We start from the raw sequence: 19,627 nt of genomic DNA, 5'->3' as shown, positions 1-19,627 counted from the left end.
TCATTGCTCGTTCCTCATGGCCTGGCTTGACTGCTACTAATGTTCTTTGGAAAACCTCTTAGCTGATATGGGACTGAGCAGATGCCATTGCAAATATTTGAGAAAAGGCTCAAAGGGGAGAGGTTTCTGGTAAAGTGGCCCCTGAGCTCTGTTCTTGGAGATACTGTTAGTTCACTAGTTCTCACAGGCCTTTGGTGTGGGCACACTTGCCTCCAGTCTTTCCTTTCCTTTCCTTTCCTTTCCTTTCCTTTCCTTTCCTTTCCTTTCTTTTTTCTTTTCTTTTCCTTTCTTTCTTTTTTGCTAGTTGGTTGATTTTAGATTTACTTCTTGTTATGGATTAAATGGGCCCCATGGTTGAAGGTATTTCTTCTGCATTAAGTATTCGCAATGATATCTTAGACGCCGACATGCCCATAGTAACAAGTGTGGGTTGCTGTAGAGAAAAGAGAGGATGAGGTGCTCAAGACCAGAATTCTCCTTCCAGGAGACTTTTGAGAAGGCAAGTCTGAGCAGCAGCAGCAGCGGAGCAGCCAGCCTGAAAAGTGAGCTTTCTGAGAGTGCAGAGCTACCTGGAGAGGGCTGCCACCTCCCCTGCGGGAAGGAGGAGGACAGGGTCTGCGAGGAGGTGCTGTCAGAGGACAACTTCCAGCTGGATAGTGTGGAGAAAGGTGGGTGTGCTTTGGACAAGGGGACGGCAGGAAGGCTTGGGGGATCTTCTGCTGCTGGACTCACTCTCTTCTTTTTTTCTACATGCAGACGTGTATTCTGAGCTAGATGATGAGCTGGACGTCTCGGACAACTGTAGCAGCTCCAGTTCGAGCCCCCTAAAGGAGTCCACATTCAGTAAGCTTGCTGTACAAGTCTGCCTTTGTGGGACTGCAGTGAGCATGGCCATGGGAGAGAGAGGGTAGACGGAGTCTGGGGCTCCTGTCTCAGGTGCAGCACTCTTGTGGGTAAAGCCAGAGGCCAGACACCAGGCAAGGGCGTGCTTTTTCATTTTTTACCAGACAACGCAGACCGTGAGTAGGGAGCTGAAATGATTAGGCTGCAGATAGCCAAACCACCTTAGAAATGATGGATGTGGCATCTCATCAGTCCATGGGTTAGAGGAAAAGGAAACTTAGGAGAGAAATTAGCCATGGTGCAGACTAACTTTGGTGCAGTTTTTTTTTTCCACCCTCAATGCTCCTGTTTCATCTCTGTCACTGTGATAAAACGCTGACAAAAGCAACTTACTGGAGGAAGGGTTTATTTTAGTTCATGGCTCCAGGTTACCATCCATCATAGCAGAGAGTCAAGGAGGCAAAGACTTCAGTCACATCACACCCGCAGCCGAGAGCAGGGAGACGTAAATGTGTGTGCACACTGCTGGTGTTCAGGCCACTTTCTATACGCACACAGTCCAGTCCCAAATCCAGGGAATGTGTCATCCACACAGGCATACCTTGTTAACCCAATTAAGAAAATCCCTCACTGGCATGCCCATAGGCCAACCTGACTAAGGCTGATCTGAGACTCTCTTCCCAGGTGACTCTGGAATGCATCAAGCTAATGAATGATCTCAAGCATTGCAATGATATGTTTTGTGCACCTAAAGTAAAATCAATATCTTAACCACCTAGGACTATGAAAAATACCATATGTAAAGCCAGCCCAATATTAGTCTGAACTTGAAACAATAATAAAAAAATTAAAAACATATTGAGGAGTAGGACAGAAAATAAAATGATATATTTAGATAGAATTTAAAGACTATGGAAAAAATAGGATCAAGTCAACTTGGCAGACACGAAACTGAAAGAAATGTTAAAATAGAATTGGAGAAAAAGATAAATATCTCAGAAGAGCACATTAACTGGATTTAAGTCTTCTAACTAGAGATACTTTAAAATAAGTGAAGTAAAAATAATTCTGTCTCCTCAGTGGTTATGCTATGAAAACCTCAGGGAAGAAGGCAGAAAATAGTCTTCCTGAAGATCCATGTGGAGTGCCAAGGATTTAGCCACAGTCTTTGTCTTCTCTCTATATAATGACTCTATCAAAATGTTGACTAGAGCTTACAGATTTTCTGGAACACTCACAATGTCCTATTCTTTGTTCTGTATTTCCTAAAAGCTCTTGCCTCGGTTTGTATTTGGGTAAGGAGATGACTTTCTCACATGCAGGGGAAAGTCTTGATGCATGTAAATGTGCAGCACATTCTGGAAGCACTTCCTTGCTCTGGTGATGAGAATGGTGGTCTTATCTCTAGAGACAGTGCTGGAGATACACAGTAGGGGGGCAGCAAGAGAGGCAGACCTTGACACAGAAAGGTCCGCACACAGGCTCGAGGGTGAAAGTGATGCAGGCATGCTGTCTTGTCGAATAGCAATCTTCTGTTTAGTATCTTTCCTTTGGAAGAAAAACACCTTACAATAACAGATTAAGTGCATAGTAATGGTGGTTACAGTGAAGAACAACTGCCGAGACAGAAGAACTGACTAGTACATAGTAATTTTTAACAGTATATGCAAGGTAATACTGTCAAGAACAAAAATGGTCATTACAGCGGAGGAAATTGCTAGGACAGTAGAACCTCTGCCCTTTAGAAAAGGGGTGTTGAAGGCCACAATGCAGCTTGTGGCTGAGCACTGGCCTCGTATACACCAGACCTGGACTCTCTCCCCAGCACTGAACACAAGCAATACACAACAACAATAAAAACCAGTTTCTGAAGCAGTAATTTACAGCTATTTCTGTTTTCTTGTTTTAGGCATTTTAAAGAGAAGTTTCAGTGCTTCGGGAAAAGAAAGGCACTCACAGGCAAGGTATGTTGTTTTGAGGAGCAGTGGACTTAAACGTGTATTTAGTCTAGACAGCGCTGGGCCACTTGGAGCTAAGTTGCCCCATGACTAACAGAAGTCATTCTGGACATGTGGACATAGCAACTGATAGTTCCTGCCTCCCATAGCTGGAACCTATGGCTGCTTAGTCTGCTGAAGGGTGCTAAGCCTCAGCCTGGACACAGTGTACTTTGCCTTCTGGTTTTGTGACATTCAAACAACCAGTCTCTCTGAGCATACACTGGACCAAGACAATGGAATAGCTGTGCTCAATGAGGGTACCTGAGACAATGGGTCTTTAAGACAGGGATGTGTGACCCAATCCATGGCAAATGTGGGCAAGGTGAGGGACACACACTTCCTCCTTAGGATCTGTCCCCTCCCAGAGTGTGCGTGTGACTCCTGCTCACACATAAAGGCAGAACTCCTTTATATAGCCACAACCAGCTGAGAAGGACAGTGATTACATGTGTGTGTGTGTGTATATATTGTATATGATTATATATAATTTATATATGATGTATATGATATATACACACACATATATATATAGTCATATGTATGATGTATACACTATCTGATTTATATCATATATATGCATTCTTTTTTAAGAGAAAGGAGAAACTTTTAAGGGCCATTAGTTATCTCTGACAGTAACCTCTTAGGGTAAGAACTAAAACCAAACTATTAGATTTGGCCTTTGCAAGTCCCAAGATAGTTAGGAGAACAGTTTGGGTGGTCTTGGGTGAGGATGGAGGGAACCTCAAAGGCTGACTGTAGTAGTCTCAGAAGCTCTAGAGGCAGAAATAGCCGCAGAATATGCTGAGTGACTGGGGCAGTTAGCTTATGGGACCAAGCCTCCTGGGATCAACATAACTTCAAGATATGTCTATTTAAAGGCAATCTACAGGGAAGACCTAATCAGCAGTGATTCATTCAAAAGAGATGACAGTTATCTTCTCATGTTATGGCCATTTATTACGGTATGCCAGGCTTAGTCTGAACTGTGTATGGGCTCTACTTTACTCTCCTGGTACGGCATGCTGCATACAGATGCTGATGCACAGATGTTTGTTGGATGCTAGTATTAGTATATTAATGAATTACCTCATTGCAATTTCTCTTTCTTACTGTAAAAGACTGAAACCTTATTCACGTCCTTGAATTAATTTATAGTGTTAGCCATAGATTAAGACCCATTTTTTTTTAAAATTCTGTTTCTTAGGCAACAGGATTTCTCCATGCCTACTTGCCTTCTGTTGCCAAGGCAACAGGGTGTAGTTGGCTGGCTGCTCTGAAACATTGGATATTTGCAGTGTCCGAGATTACTGCAGTGAATACCTTCTTTGTGAGCATGATTTCATTAGAGAGTGTCTCCTGACTCCAGTTTTCATGGAGAGAGGTGACTGTGGAGGTTTCTGACCATGCAGCTTCACTGATGTGACCAGAGAGCCCTCCTGCTCTCTCAGGACCCATGATCCTTCCCTCCCATCTCACTATCTATTTATGGCTATTCTGTGTCCACTTCTTATTCATAATCTGGGTCTCATTTCACTTTTATTGAATGTGTGTGCTCCATCACTGCTTACCCAAACCAAACAGGCCGTGGCCAGTGTCTACCCATCAGTCCTCCTAGCCACACAAAACAAACAGTACTATGTAGCTGTGAGAGAGGTATCCCTTTTCTATGGCAGTTCTAAGATGCCTGCTTATTGCTTGTTTGCTTTTATCCATTAGTACCGTCTGAAGGGAAAGCCGAGAATCTGGTCCCACCTCCTCACAGAGATACCAGCTCTGTTAACACTGCAGTGGGGGAAGACCTTGACTAAACACAAGAGCCCAACCCCTGTCAAGTTCCCTGTCACAGCTGTCATGGTGATAAATGTTGAGAATTCTAGCTACTTTGTATGTCATGGTTGCAGTAACCTCCCAGGACATGTTCTTAGTGTTGTAAGCCAAGCTTCTGATGATGTAGTTAAAGGATTTCCTTGAGAGAAAATTCTAGAGCATTATCTCTTTCATGGCTGGGATTTTAATGACAAAATAATTATCCAAGTAATTCACGCTTTTCTGACAAAATAATTACCAAAGCAATTCACACTGTGCTCGCATCAATTCAGAATAAAATCTATCTTAAAAACCATGGAATTTGGCTGTATTTTCTGCCTTACCGCTGACTGGAGTGGGTGGACTTGCAGACTAAATCTCCACTCATCACTTCAGACTCTTCAAGGCATGAGCTGTGGACCAGGTCATGCTGGATGCAAGGACAGCTAGAGGTCATGGTCTTCAGTGTCCTTTCAGCCTCTAAGACATGGTTACTCTCACCAGCTTCAGGAGCTATTTGTGCCCATTTTAAAACTTTTATTAGACAGGATCTTCAATATGCTAAGTCTTCTCACCAGAAAATATGTCTGAAACTTCTCCATGTTAAATCATCCCCATGGCCAGCTTGAGCTATTGTGGGAATGTCATCATCTGGAATCACAACGCTCCATAGGTCATAAGCATCCTGTGTGCCTCGGTCTAGAATTGCCTCAGGCACTGTGTCATTTCCACCATCTGTCCATCTATTGCTGGGCATTACTGTGGCTTCTATTCACAGTGGATGTATGCTTTTTTGAAGTCACAAATGACTGTCCATTCTTGCAACTGATGATTTGTCTTTGAGAAAATTAATGGTTTTTCTGCCATACTGCACAGTAACCTTAGAAGTGCTGACACTAGGAGGATGATTTCTTTTCATTACTGGTGTGTAGCACAGGGTCTCCAAGAAAACAGTTGTGTGTGTGTGTGTGTGTGTGTATGTGTGTGTGTGTGATGTTTATGTAAACATTCCCTAATGCTTAATATTTTAAGATTTATTTTATTTTTAAATATGTGTATGTACTTATGCACATCTGTGATTATATGTACCCACAGAAGCCAGGAGAGGGTATTGGAACTCCTGAAACTTGGAGTTGTAGATGAGTGTAAGCTGTCTTATATTCTGGGACTTGAACCTAGGTCCTCTTCAAGAGCAGTATGTGCTCTTAATCACTTAGCCATCTTTCCAGCCTCCACCTTAAAGCTTACAAAAAAAAAAAAAAGGAATCTAGAATTCTACAGAGCAGTACAAAACCTGTAGCAGCTGGGTACAGTTGCCAGATACAGATCCTGTGTCCTATCGCATATACACTTAATAAGAATATTTAAAAGACCTTTCAGGACAATAAAATGACCATCCAGATAGCTCCATTTGTATGTTGCCAGCCTTTCAAAACCATACATAAACACAAATGAAAGTTTTCCACAAATTGCATTTTAATTTACCATTAGGTGATGAGAGCCATGAAGCGTCAGACCCAGCAGCTTTATGGCCTGACTAAAGCAGTGAGCAGGGACGGTGAGTGACACCTCCTATAGAAAGGTCTGCCACGTTTAATATGGAGATAGCTGGGCACATGTGTTGGCTTGAATAGTCAAAAATGTGGCAAGTACAATGGAGGTACCCCATGTTACTTTAAATGTAAAACAGTATAAGTAGTATTCATTTAAAATATTGATATTTTGGGTCTATTTGATGAAATAAAATACAAGATTCATCTCACCTTTCTACTTTTTAAAAATGTGTCTAACTAGAAAGTTTGAAGTCAGTGGTAAAAGGAGGTAGAAAGGAATAAACGGAGAAGTCCTTTGTTAGACTGAGATTCAGGGATTTTTCTAGCATTTAAACTGGACTGGTTGGTAAATGCATGCCAACTTTGTTATGCATAATAACTTAGGTACAAGCTACAAATGAATACTGAAAATCCGTGATGAAATAAAACGGTTGGAGCAAGACAACCGTCAGCCAAGCTTACTGTGAGTCCTCGCCTCCAGGGCTGATGAGCAGACTCCCACTGTGCTCCTCACTTGTGCTCACTATCTACCTGCTGGTCCGTGTGGCATCATGTGACCTATTAGGGTTCAGAAAACTTCTAAAAAATAGGCTTTGGATCCCACCTCGAAAGGTAATAGGGAAGGCTGTTCATCAGTGTTCCTGATTTGGATAAAGGCCACCTCCACACACAAGAAAGCTTTGGGACTGACTTTTAAAATGATCGGGCAATCTAAAATTTTGAGACAAGGAGGAAAGATGTTAACAGCAGTGGATACTCTATGGAGGAGTAATTGTTACAACATAAATTCATCTCTTCTCATAGAAATATATAGTGATTAGTTTTTATTTTTCATTTCAAGGACAAAGCATGGAAAATATAAGACATAAAAAGTTAATATTAGTTGTTTTAATAAACAGATCACAGGCAGTCAAGGTTTACCTATACGCAAATTTGAGATTAGCCTGAGCTACATGAGACACTACCATTCATATGTATATGGGTATGTGTATATATATGTATGTGTGCAAATATACCTCTCTCTTTCTTTCTCTCTCTCTCTCTTTCTCTCTCTCTCTCTCTCTCTCTCTCTCTGTGTGTGTGTGTGTGTGTGTGTGTGATATATCCCCGGAAGAACAAGGTGTGTTTGTTTACCATTATGAAGTCCATCCTACATTCAAAAATGTTGATTTCTTTCTTTACTGAATACAGAAAAATGCAATTCTCAGTAACTGTTTATCATTAGATTGAACTTTCCTAATGGCTCCTGTCTGATTCTGTTTCCAGGGACTTCATTGGTGGGCTAGGATCAAGACCAAGACCAGGTAACTCAAGTTGACCCATATTGTCCCCTCCCAAAAGCCAGTGTGAGTGAGCTTGTCAGTTCACCCCTCTCCCCTACTTGCTTCAGCTTTGCTGCCTCTCCATCTGCTTGGGAAAGCACCACCGCTATGCCCTGGGCCCGCCTAAGGAAGGAGAGGACAAGTTAGTGCAGAGTGGCAGTTCCAGAGCCTGCCTGCTGTGACTCTCCATAGTCCCAAACATCATGATAGTGCTCAGCAGACCATTTTGATATTAAGTACATGTCTAATGAACACAAGTTGAGCTTAATGTATCTTGAGTGATGCTCCAGGGGAAATTGTGGCACAGCAGAATTCTGACTGACTTCCACTGCTGCAGTTCAGTGGCACCAAATGACTATCAATCACTTAAGCTATAAAGTATATCTAACTACTCCAAAAAATATTGACATTTTTATATAAATATTTGAAAACTCAACCTCTTCGTTGCTAGAAGGTACTTTTCCCTGCCTTTTTTTTCTTGACATAGTTTTTCTTTTTTGCTCTAACACAGTTACTTTTCTTGACAGTTTTGTTTGGTTGAAATGAAACTATTAGATAATATCTTTAAATTAAAAATTATTCTTAGATTTTATTTTATCTGTATTACTCTCTGTGCTTATGCATACCTGCTCAGGTACATGCATGCAAGTCAGGGGACCCATATGTGGTATCAGGTGTCTCCTTCCATGGCAATTCCTAGGGATTGAACTCATGTCACTGGTCTTGAAGATCAAGTGACTTTACCCACTGAGCCATCTCACCAGCCCCAAATTATGTCATGAGACATAAGTATTTCTAATGATGCTGTGGGATAAGGATAGTTTTCTAATTTCTAGTAAGAATGATTAAGGAAGGCCAGAGTCCAATAGTAACTGTAAATTATCAACTCATTGTAGACAATGCAGCAGATGCTTGATGATTCTGGTTTGAACATATCAGAGAGTGCGATGCTTGAGCAACCTGTTTTATTTTAGTATACAGACTATTTGGAATTGTTCTTTGGTGCAATTAGACCTTTACCCTTTAATTCGTCTTGTTTGGTCCATTTAATGCTTGCAGTGAGCACTGATAACGTGGGTAGGATTTCAGTAATTTTAGGCCATGTCTCTCCAGCTATTAAACTTCCTTTGAAAGGGTTACCGACAGTTTAAGGCTGTCACAATGTCAGCATAGATACAATGCAAGATGGTTGTATTGTTAAAATGCCTGAAAGTACCACATGGACCCTGGCTGCCATGCTGCTGGCCTGGAGAAGGTGAGTTAGAAGCATAAGTGTGGGTCTGAGATGATTGCTGCTTTCAGCTATTTAACAGTGAGAGCAGAACTCCTACACGTGTAAGTAACCATGGGCCATTGCAGCCATGGGCCGGTGACGTTCATTATAGGAATTCATTTTTTTTCTGAAGGGTGAGTTAAGTTGGTATAGTGTAAGGTTTGATTTTAAGAAAACGATTTATACTGCAAATTTAGATAAGATCTCTTTATACTTTGGCTTTTAAAAAATGTTGATTTAAATATTAAAGTTTGAGCCACACAGCACTAAAACACTTTAAGTGTCAGTCAGGAAATGCTACCTCTTACTCCCAGAATGAGAGTTTCATTTTCTGCTGATCTTGTGGCACACAGGGGAGGAGCAGGCTCCCCCTGTGAGCTATCTTGCCTCTTAGTCCAAACTTTGGTTCTTCACTTTCCCCCATTTTAATGCTAATTTTCCTTTCTGCCTACTGTAAAAGTGTTTTTGAAAGTGTAGCCGGTAAATCTGGGCCAGTGTTGGTTTAACAAGTTAACATGTAGCTGGCAGCAGGCAATTTGCTCAGTTACCTCACCTGCTGGTATCATCACTCCTGGCACACCTCAAGACGACTCCTACTTCCACCCTAGGTGTTAGTCAGGGTGTCAGTTGAGAAGTACACCAGCATGCTGAATTATGAAGAAGACACACACCACAACATGTGTGAATGACTTGTGTAGTGTTTTAAGGCATGTTTTATTATTGTATTTTTACTTATTTAACATTAAATCCAGCTTTCTTAGGTAGGGAGAAACATGTTAGAAATTAAACATAACATCTACTGCCCTTATTTATTTCCTAAATATTCTGTTAACAATGTCAGGAAAAAGAGAAGTTAGTCAGGCTCAGAGCAATCCTCAGGAATGCATCCAGTACACAAGAATCACTGTTCAGTGTCATTCAACACAGCCAGATGAGAACTGTGACTTTGGACTTGCATGTTGCTGTTTTATACAATCATGCAGACTGGTTCTTATGGTGTCTGATTCCATAGTGTGATACCAGCAGAACTGAGAGGCACCCCAGTCCTGTAGAACCATGAACACCAAACTACTCCAGTTAATGCTGTTAAAAGACTCTATGCCATATCTTATCCCATTACCTAGATATAGCAATAGTATGTTATATTCCTTGGGCTGAGTAAGATGTCTTCCTGTCTACAGAACTGAAAACTTAGGGTTGAAGTGTTGGCAGGCATTGGCCAGGAATCAGTGTGTAAGTTATTTTAGTCACTTAAGATACCTTCTGCAGATTTTACCATGCCCAAGTGCAATTTATGCCATTTCTCTAAGCTTTTTCAATTTGAACCATTTTTAAAAAGTATAAAACAGTTTATGTTATCTCTGTAATGGGAGCCAGCAATGTTCTTTGCTATATATAGATGCCAGTTCTAAACATAAACAAAAATCTTGAAAACATCTCTGTGCATATACATGCCTCTGTGTACAGTTTGTCAATGAGTTCATGTGTGTATGTGGGTGTGCATGTATATGTGGGAAGGTGTGGTGGATGCCAGAGGTTGAGGTCAGGGGCCTCAGTTACATTCTACCTTAGCTTTTGAGACAGGGTTTGTCACTGAACCTGAAGCTTATCTGTTTCACTAGGCCAGTGGTCAGTACATTTCAGGATGCTCCTGTCTCTACTTCCACATTGCTGGAATAGCAGAGATGCCTTTTACATGATACTGGAGATTCAGGTCCTTATGCTAATGATCAGTGCTTTACCTGTGGAGCATATAAGCATCCTGGTCAACTTTTTTCTATCTAGATTTTTTTAACTTTTTAATAGATTCTTCATGAATTTCACATCATATACCCCAATCCCATTCATCTCCCTGTCCCTTCATATTCACCCTCTGCCTTTGCAACCTCTCCCTAAACCAAACCAAGCCAAGCCAAGCCAAGCCAAGCCAAGCCAAGCCAAGCCAAGCCAAGCCAAGCCAACCCAACCCAACCCAACCCAACCCAACCCAACAATATCAACAAAATCTCTCTGTGGAAGTTGCAGTATACCGTTTGCCCAAATATCTTTACTTGCAAATGTTCATTGCAATGAGTCATTGGTCTGGTTCAAAACCTCTGGCTTCTGCTATACTATCAATATAGGATCCTCACTGGGATTCCTCTCAGATATTCTGTTGCTGTCCTGTGTCATGGAGATCCTGCAGCTATGGTTCTATAGGACAGCTCCTTCATGTGTTCCAGTAGTTCATAGACAGGGTAGGCCAACTCAGACCCCTGGATCTGGGCCAGGGTGGAGGCTGAGTTGATCAGCCTGTCAGTTCTCCTTTGCCTACTCCACCAGGACCAGGTCTCTCCCTTTGCCCAGGCTAGCCCACCCCATCTCCTGCCCCCCCCCCCCAGGTAGGTTCTCTTATGCCCACATAATCAGGACCAGCTTTACTGTGCTGGGCCTATTTTCCAGAATGCAATAAGCAGGGCCAGCTCTCTCAATCTCATGACCTCAAGCTGACTCACTCTACTTTGCTGCCTAGGACTGCCCAAGTAGAGACTTAAACATGAATGTGCTGTCAGCTAAGAGGATAGCCTGACATGGTTGCAGCAATCCTGATGGTTCCCTCCTTCCCTCAGTATTCACTTAGACAGAACATGACACCAGGGGCTGGGCTGGCACATTGACCTAAGAGAGTTCTCATCTGTACTGTCACTAGAAGCTATCACTTCACGATTGCTAAGCTCTTAGTAAGTGACTTTAAATGACTATGGTCTATCTTTGTATTTGCTTTTTGTTTATAAAAGTCAAATCTGAATAAAACAATCTGTGTTTTACCTGAATATTACACCACCACAGTTCACATTCAGACTGTCTTCATGTGGGTGCCTTTAGTGGCTTACTTTCCAGTTAGTTATTGACACATGACTTTCCACACGTTCATCTTTATTAAAAATGAGACAACATTTCTCTGTGTAGACCTGGTTGTCCTGGAACTGGCTTTGTAGACCAGGCTGGCCTGGAACTTACAGAGATCCACCTACCTCAGCCTCCCGAGTATGGGTATTAAAGGCATGTGCTACCACCATCTACCATTATGTTTACCTTATTTAATGACCTTCTCATAAGCTTGGTAGAGTTTAGTACAAGTGCATGTGCTAATAACCTAACAATGCAATTGGCACACAATTGTGTGCTTTTCTGTGTTTCCATTGGAATTTGGAGTATATTGTTTATATCTCTCAACTTGATGATAAGCATCTTGAATAGGCTTGTACGTGTGTGTAAGCACACACACATACACACACACACACACACACACACACACACACACACACACACTTGTGCTCCTGTGAGGACAGGCATTGGAAATGACTTATTGAGTAACCAGTGCAGATCTATAGCTTCAACGTTCCTTGCTTCTCCTCACACCTAATCTGAAATCCAAACACTCCACACTCAGGGGCTTTAAGTGCTGACATGAACGATTTTCACCTGATCTGACATGCTGAATCCCAGTCAGTGAATATGTGCAAAATCATGGCCAGGTTGTGTGTATCTTATGTGTAGAAAAACTATTGTGTATTTAGACTGCATATGAACTGTGAATAAAATTTGGATTCAAACTTTAATCCCACTCCCAAGATAACTCATCAAGTGTGTACCAATATGGCCAAATATGAAACAGTCCAATTTTCTAAGTATTTCTCTTCGAAACACTTCAGGTGAAGGCTTCTTACCAGAAATTTTCTATTAGGCTTGAGACTTGGGTGGGAGAGGAAGGGACAAGCTTGTTTTACCAACGATGACTTGCTTCCTAGCTCTTCATGTCCAGGAAACACTGAGCAAGGTGTGCCAGGTCCCAGGAGGATGCTGCCTGTTGATGAGGATATTTTTAATAATTTTCTATATTTTATTTTTAATTATGTGTATGTGTACATGTTTAGTGTAGGAGTATGTGTGCATGAATGTAGGTGCCAACAGAGGCCAGAGGCATCAGATCCACCGGATCTAGAGTTAGAGGTAGTTATGAGCTTTCTGACATGGATTCTTAGAACTGAACTTAGATTCTCTGCAAGAACAGAAAGAGCTCTTGATGAAGAGCTGGGTCACCTCTCCAGCCCCCATTTCTGTATCTTTCAATTTAATAGTCAGGGAGTGATGCTCTTGTGTGGACTCAGAGATGCTTTTTAAAAGTCTCTGCTGAGGTTTATTGAGATATCCTTTGTCAATCCAATTAATATAAATTTCTTTACCTTAGCCTCAGGCCGAATCTTTGGACAATGGCAAAAAGCAGCCATTTTCTTTACCAAAATGCCACAAAAAAACAGTCTCTATGCTGAAACCTCTTGGGCTATGTTTGCACAGTTCAAATCATGCTCAGTAACAGTCTTCCATATTCTTACTAGGATAGCCCATTAAGCCCCACTTAAAGCATTCCATGGCTTTTCAAATCCAAAGTCCCCAAATCTACATTCTCCCAAACAAAACGTGGTCAGGCATATCACAGCAATGCCCCAGTCCCTGGTACCAACTTCTGTCTTAGTTAGGGTTTTACTCCTGTGAACAGACACCATGATCAAGGCAACTCTTATAAAGAACAATATTTAATTGGGGCTGGCTTATAGGTTCAGAAGTCCAGTCCATTATTATTAAGGCTGGAAAATGTCAGCATCTAGGCAGACATGGTGCAGGAAGAACTGAGAATTCTACATCTTCATCTGAAGGCTGCTGGGAGAAGACTGGCTTCCAGGAAGCTAGGATGAGGGTATTAAAGCTCATGCCCATAGTGGCACACCTATTCCAACAAGGCCACACCACCTAATAGTGCCCTTCCCTGGGCAGAGAGCATATACAAACAATCATACCCATGTAGTAATATTACATGATGACAGAGGTTGAATTTTTTATTTATTTATTTATTTTTTTTACAGATTCAGGAGGCAAATCAAGATCAAACAATGGTAAATGTCATTCTCTGAGGATGACACTGCAGCAGCCATCTTGGCTCTGGCTGTCCGCAGACAGCTGCCACATGTTGTAGGTTCCCCCTAAGGTGTGCATGACGTCAACCTCCTGTAGTTTCCTCCTTTTTACTGTGTTCCCATTTCGGATGAGGAAGCAAGAGCTCAGCAGAATGCCTTGCTTGAAAGCGTACTGCTGGTACCTGGAAGAGAAAATACTCAATCCAGGCCTCTGCCTGCAGCCCTCAGCCTTCCTCACTGTCTATGTGGGTCCTGCCTTCCTTTCCTGCTGAGCACTGACTATACCTTTTGTGACACTGCCCAACCAGGCCAGAGCTGGCTGATGATGTCACTTGTGAAACTCGTATTCTGCTTGGAGGTCTCCAGTCAGGTGTGCCCTCCATCATGCCAGAGCTATGGCCCATGTCTAGTAGAGGCCTCCTCATTCATTACAGTCCTCCCAGCACGTCCACACCCCGCCCCCATTCCTGGCTGGTGTTTCAGAGCACTAGTTTCCCTGTTCAGGAGGCCCTGCCTCCTCTACTGCCATGTTGTCTGCCTGTCTCAGAGTTTCTGATTCGTGGCTGGAAGAACTCAGAAAATAACTGCTTGATATTTTATCCTGACTGTTAAAATAGCATGCTTTCTTTTTTGTTGCTGTTCTGTTTTTAGTAATAAAACTATAAAGAATTATAAAGTTAAAATTCTAAACCTTTATTTTATTAAGAATAATTTCATTACATCTTTAAATTTTAAGACCAAACAATGTATGTATAATATTATGCTATAAGAAATACATTGGCACCATATTATAGATGATTGTCCTTACATATTCCTTCTCTCTCTCTCTGTCTCTCTGTCTCTCTGTCTCTCTCTCTCTCTCTCTCTCTCTCTCTCTCTCTCTCTCTCTCTCAATATGTGTGTCTGTGGGATGGTGTATGTGGGGAGTATAGTGTATGTGTGTGGTATGGATGATGTGTATGTGTTGTGTGTGTGTGCATTGTGTTTTGTGTGTGTATTGTGGTGTGTATGTGGTATGTATGTGGTATGTGTATGTGCTGCGGTACATGTGTGTGTATATGCTGTGTGTGTGTTGTGTATGTGTGGTATGGTGTGTAGTACATGTGTGTGTGTGTGTGTGTGGTATGGTGTGTAGTATGAAGATGAGGTATAATGTGTGTGTGTATGTATGTGTGGGTGATTTGTATGTGATATGTGTGGTGTGTGTTTAGTGTGTATGCTGTATATGTGTGTATGTGTGCATCCAGAGCCTTGATTATTCGTTGGTGTTTCAGGCAAACTTGTTTTATAAAATATCCTTATTTGTAAGAAGGCTATTAAGGAATAGTCCAGGGATGATAGGAGAAGAAAGGGAGGGCAGTGACTGTGGATAATAAAGGGACATACTATCACCTTAGACACACATGGCATGTCATTACTGACCTGACATGTGCAATTAATATGTATTTATTAAAAAATTGAAAAAATTTGGATACATCTGTCAATACTTAAGACGTGCAGGATTGACAGGGAGTTAATCTGAAAATGTATTAAGAGAAAATTATCAAAATGAGATAACATGATGTTACTGGGATTGCCATGATCTTGGTTATCACTAATTAGTAAATAAGGAAAAATAAAAGAATATTTTTACTTGTTTTTTAAAATGCTATAGTTTGCCTAAGGGTTAAGTTACACTTTACTGTAGGGGGATTCAGCAAAGCTGAGTGTCAGCTCAGCTATAGATGAAGATATAGATGCTTCCCAGACTGTAGTTAGCTACGGACTGAAGTTGCCTGAAAAATCCTTTGTTTGCAAGTGTTAGATGAGGATTCCTTGAACACAAGACTCATTTTGAAATTTCCTTTGTTTCCTAAAGCCAACTCATGCCACAGGATAGTATCTGTGACAGGCATCCTTCTCCCCCATAGTGTGACAGCAACAGGTATCTCAGAGATTTCTGGCAGGGTGTGGAACATGGAATCTCCTTATTCTATATGTTAGTAGTAAGAAGTATCTTTGAATCAAAGATAAGTAACAGATCAAGTAGAAATATATAATACTTTTAACATAAAATTCAAAGGGAGTAGAATTCAGGATATTCAAAGAACATTTGCAAATCAATTAAAATATAAGCAATCCAACAGCAATGACAAAAAACCCTAATAATTTCACTGGCCTTCAAAACTACAAAGTTGGAAAAAATATAGATTGACGTAATTAGAATTTGATAGTATGTAGTATTGATCTGGGTATGGAAAAGTACATTTACTTCTGGTCAGAGTGTGAAATAATTCAGTCACTTTAGGAGACATTTGTCTCAATGAGAAACGAGTACGTCTTTGGCCTTGGCTCCTCAGTGAGACATGCACTATGGCATCATTGACAGCCAAGAGAAATTGATGGGAGCTGAGGTCCTCACCAGACAAAACTTACTAAGCAAAGCCCGGGGCGCACAGGCAAACCACAGCCTTCTCCAGTGTCATATGGAATGAGCCGAAACTGCTCTATCCATAATGCACTGAAAGACAACCCCCACCCCCCACCCACCAACAGTGTCTGGGACATAATGTGTCACTGTTTAGCTGAAAAGGAGGTGGAAGAAGAAGAGGAGAAAATGAATGAGAAGGGAAGTTTTTTATATACACATATACATAAACATGTACATATATAAATACACACATATTCTTTTTATGGTTTTACCTTTCAAACTCTGTTGGAAGTTGCCCTCAACGAGCAGTATACTGATGCTAACTGAACAGCCCTTGCTGCGCGTGGCATACTCCACAGGCTCCAGTACTGTTCCAGGTCATTGCGTTCATTTTTCACAGTGCTGCTCATAACCTATTAAACTGATGTCAGGGCTCAGAGATAGTTTGAAAGTCACTGTTGGGAGTTACTTGTGCATGTGTGTAAAATGGATATTATAGAAGGCAGAAAGGTAACACACACAGCTAATGTTAGCTATTATTTCTGAGTGAGCGGCCCTGAAGAGAGATGCTTCCCAGAGCCTTGAGCCTCATCTGTAATAATGTTTTTGTGTGTTTGTTTGCTTGATTTATGGGAAGCTTTTGTAATTAAACATTTAACATTCATTTTTAAGAAAGCAACCGATCAAAGCTATTTGCAAAAGTCAAGAGCTTCCTAGAACTGAGGAGCAGTGGTTGGATAGAGTTAAAACCCAGTTATTTGAAGTTAAAAGTATATAGCTGTATGTTGAACAGTAGACATTCTGGCTACCTCCTTGTTATTGTGTTTAGGACCACAGATTAGCAGATTTATGGTAAAGTAGAGTCAAGTCAGGGATACCCATTCAAATTGCTGTCACAAGCCTAAAACTGCTCAACCATGCTGTGAGCCTTTAGCTGGAAGTCATGGTGGACGAGCCAACGTGAAGGCGACACACACCTGAGGCTTCCAGTTTCCTGATGCCAGCAGGAACTTAGTATTGTTACACAGTCCTGTCTTCAGGGGGGAACTTAGTACTGTTACACAGTCCTGCCTTCAGGGAAAAACTTAGTGCCATTACACAGTTCTGTCTTCAGGGGAGAATTTAGTACTGTTACACAGTCCTGTCTTCAGGGGGGAACTTAGTGCCATTACACAGTCCTGTCTTCAGGGAACTTAGACAGAGGTCTGCCCTTTAGGGGGTCTTTGGGTGGGGAGCACAGCTGCAGAAATTAGGGCTACTGTTCCCCAGGCTGGTGCACACTGTGAGGAGCAGCCAGCATCACTACTCCTCTGAACTCTTGTGATTTGATTTCTCAGCTTTTCACCCCAAGGGTAATTTATTAAATCACATCTTAATGATTCAATAATTGATGCTTACAAGGAGTTTTCAAAAGAGATAGAGCCTTTACATCTAAACAAAAAATTAGCCTCAGATGGTACAGAGCTGGGTTATTTTTTGTGCTAATTTTCCAAACAAGTACATAGAGCTATCCATAAAGAAAATATTCATATTTTGTTTCCCCTTTTGTTTTGTTTCTGAAAGGGATAATTTCATGTTTTTAAATAGCCATATAAAATTCTCCTTAAATGTTTTGAAAACAAACCATTTATGGCAAGACACACAACCTTTTTCTGAAAGTACTTGTAAGAATCTTTAAAATTGCAGCTATTGCTAAAGCAATTACTATAACAGATTTAATCTCTTAAATGCTTGAGATGGTATGGAAGGAAGAAAAGAAGGCCTTAGAAACTTAATTTTAATAAGATTATGGCAAATGAGTATAAGATGTTATAGGTGTGTGTGTTTGTGTGTGTGTGTGTGTGTGTGTGTTTCGGAGGGAAGAGACGGGATATTTTCTTCTGGCATCTTCTATGCTGTCCATGGCAATCTGTGAGTGAGAAGAGATGAATGTGCCTAATTCAGGGAGGGAGGCCACTCCTATCCTAGCTTTGCAGTCCTTAAGAACAAACCACCACACAGGGGAATATAAAGCCGGGGAAGCAGTTCTTGTCCACACTGACAGCCATTAGCCAGAATCTGTGAATGTGCAGTGAGTTTACAGGGAGAATTCAGGACAAGTTAACCCAGAAAGAAATTGAAGTAGCCATTAAGATTTTCAATAATTAAGGATTTGAACAGTACTTAATTCTACTATAGTTTTACCTACATGGTGTTTGTGTCTAGTAGCTTCGATAAAATTAGCTTTAAAATGTGTTAATAGGCAATATGGATAATTTATTATTTAAAAGCAAGCAAGCAAGCAAGCAAACAAACAGCCCTCTTCTGACTTTATCACCCACAGCATCTGCAGGCATCGCCGTATCCCAGCGGAAAGTGCGGCAGATCTGCGACCCCATTCAGCAGATCCTGATCCAGCTGCATAAAGTCATCTACATCACGCAGGTCAGTGTCTACAGTGGTACACTTCTCGGCCATGAAGCAAAGCTAACACAGATGAAAGCACACAGTCTTGTCGGAGCTTGAATTAGAGTGAACACAGAATCATTCTCACCCCTCTGACCATGTGTGTGTATGTGGGGACCTGCCTAGAAGTAAATCTGTCCTGTTTTCTTCACGGCTTCTGCCTGTGCTCTCCATCCTAAAACAAGTGGATTTGTATTGTGGAGTGCAAAGAGGAGCAGAACTGGATTGCTTTTTTATAAGCAGCCCTATCATAGGAATAAAGGGAATGGGACCTCTCCTTTCATCTGATTTGACAACACAGCCTCTCAAGGATATGAAAGCCAGACTCCCTCCCCCATTTCCATAATACTCAGGACTATTAAGACCTCCTATTTGTGAATCTGAATAATACTTCAGTTCTGAGAAGTCCAGGGCTGAAGGCTAGCTATTGGCTATGGACCCACAGATCTAATGAGAGACAACTGGATACTCTTCTATCTAAGGCATGTGCTACTTACTAGTGACAACATTTTTCTAAGTAAAGCTATTTGGGTAAGAAAATAGGTACTTTGAAGTTCAAGATAGCGCCATCTGGTGCTTTTGTTAAATCCACCACTCACTGTCCTATAATTAGTAAGCACCTATTCAAGCACCAGGTACTGTTCTAGGCTTTGAGAGGCATAGCTGTCTTATGATGGTTAATCTTGATTTCCAACTTGATGACCATTAAAACCACTACGAAAGAAATGTGAGGGACTTTCCAGAAGTTGAAAAAGTATGTGAAGTTGTAAGGCCCATCCCGGATGTGGCTATATCAGAAGCTAGAGTCCTGGGCTGAATAAAGAGGAGAAAGGGAGCTGAACATGACCAGTCACCCAGTGTGACCAGTCACCCAGTGTGACCAGCTGTACTCTGCTTCTCGATGGAACCTTCCCTGCTGTGACAGACTGTAAGCCCTATAGCTGTAAGCCAAAGTAAAATTTCCCTCCCCCTTCTTTCCCTCCCTCCCTCCCTCCCTCCCTCCCCCCCTTCTTCCACCCT

The 19,627-nt window shown here is 41.5% G+C and overlaps 1 protein-coding gene across 1 annotated transcript in view; it reads left to right on the top strand.

The window, feature by feature from the left end:
* Nek10 (NIMA related kinase 10) overlaps positions 1–19,627 on the top strand; it is a 156,625-nt gene that overhangs the window by 115,385 nt on the left and 21,613 nt on the right. Inside the window, exons 26-30 of the mRNA XM_028760706.1 lie at positions 485–668; positions 757–843; positions 2,753–2,807; positions 7,469–7,506; positions 18,486–18,586. Of these exons, the coding sequence (XP_028616539.1) occupies positions 485–668; positions 757–843; positions 2,753–2,807; positions 7,469–7,506; positions 18,486–18,586 (465 nt within the window). The remainder of the gene's footprint in view (positions 1–484; positions 669–756; positions 844–2,752; positions 2,808–7,468; positions 7,507–18,485; positions 18,587–19,627) is intronic.

This window comes from Grammomys surdaster, unplaced genomic scaffold (genome assembly GCF_004785775.1).
Source record: "Grammomys surdaster isolate TR1022 unplaced genomic scaffold, NIH_TR_1.0 126546, whole genome shotgun sequence".
Taxonomy (NCBI): Eukaryota; Metazoa; Chordata; class Mammalia; order Rodentia; family Muridae; genus Grammomys; species Grammomys surdaster.
Note: the sequence above shows the minus strand (reverse complement) of the source record. Positions and strands in the feature narration are given on the sequence as shown.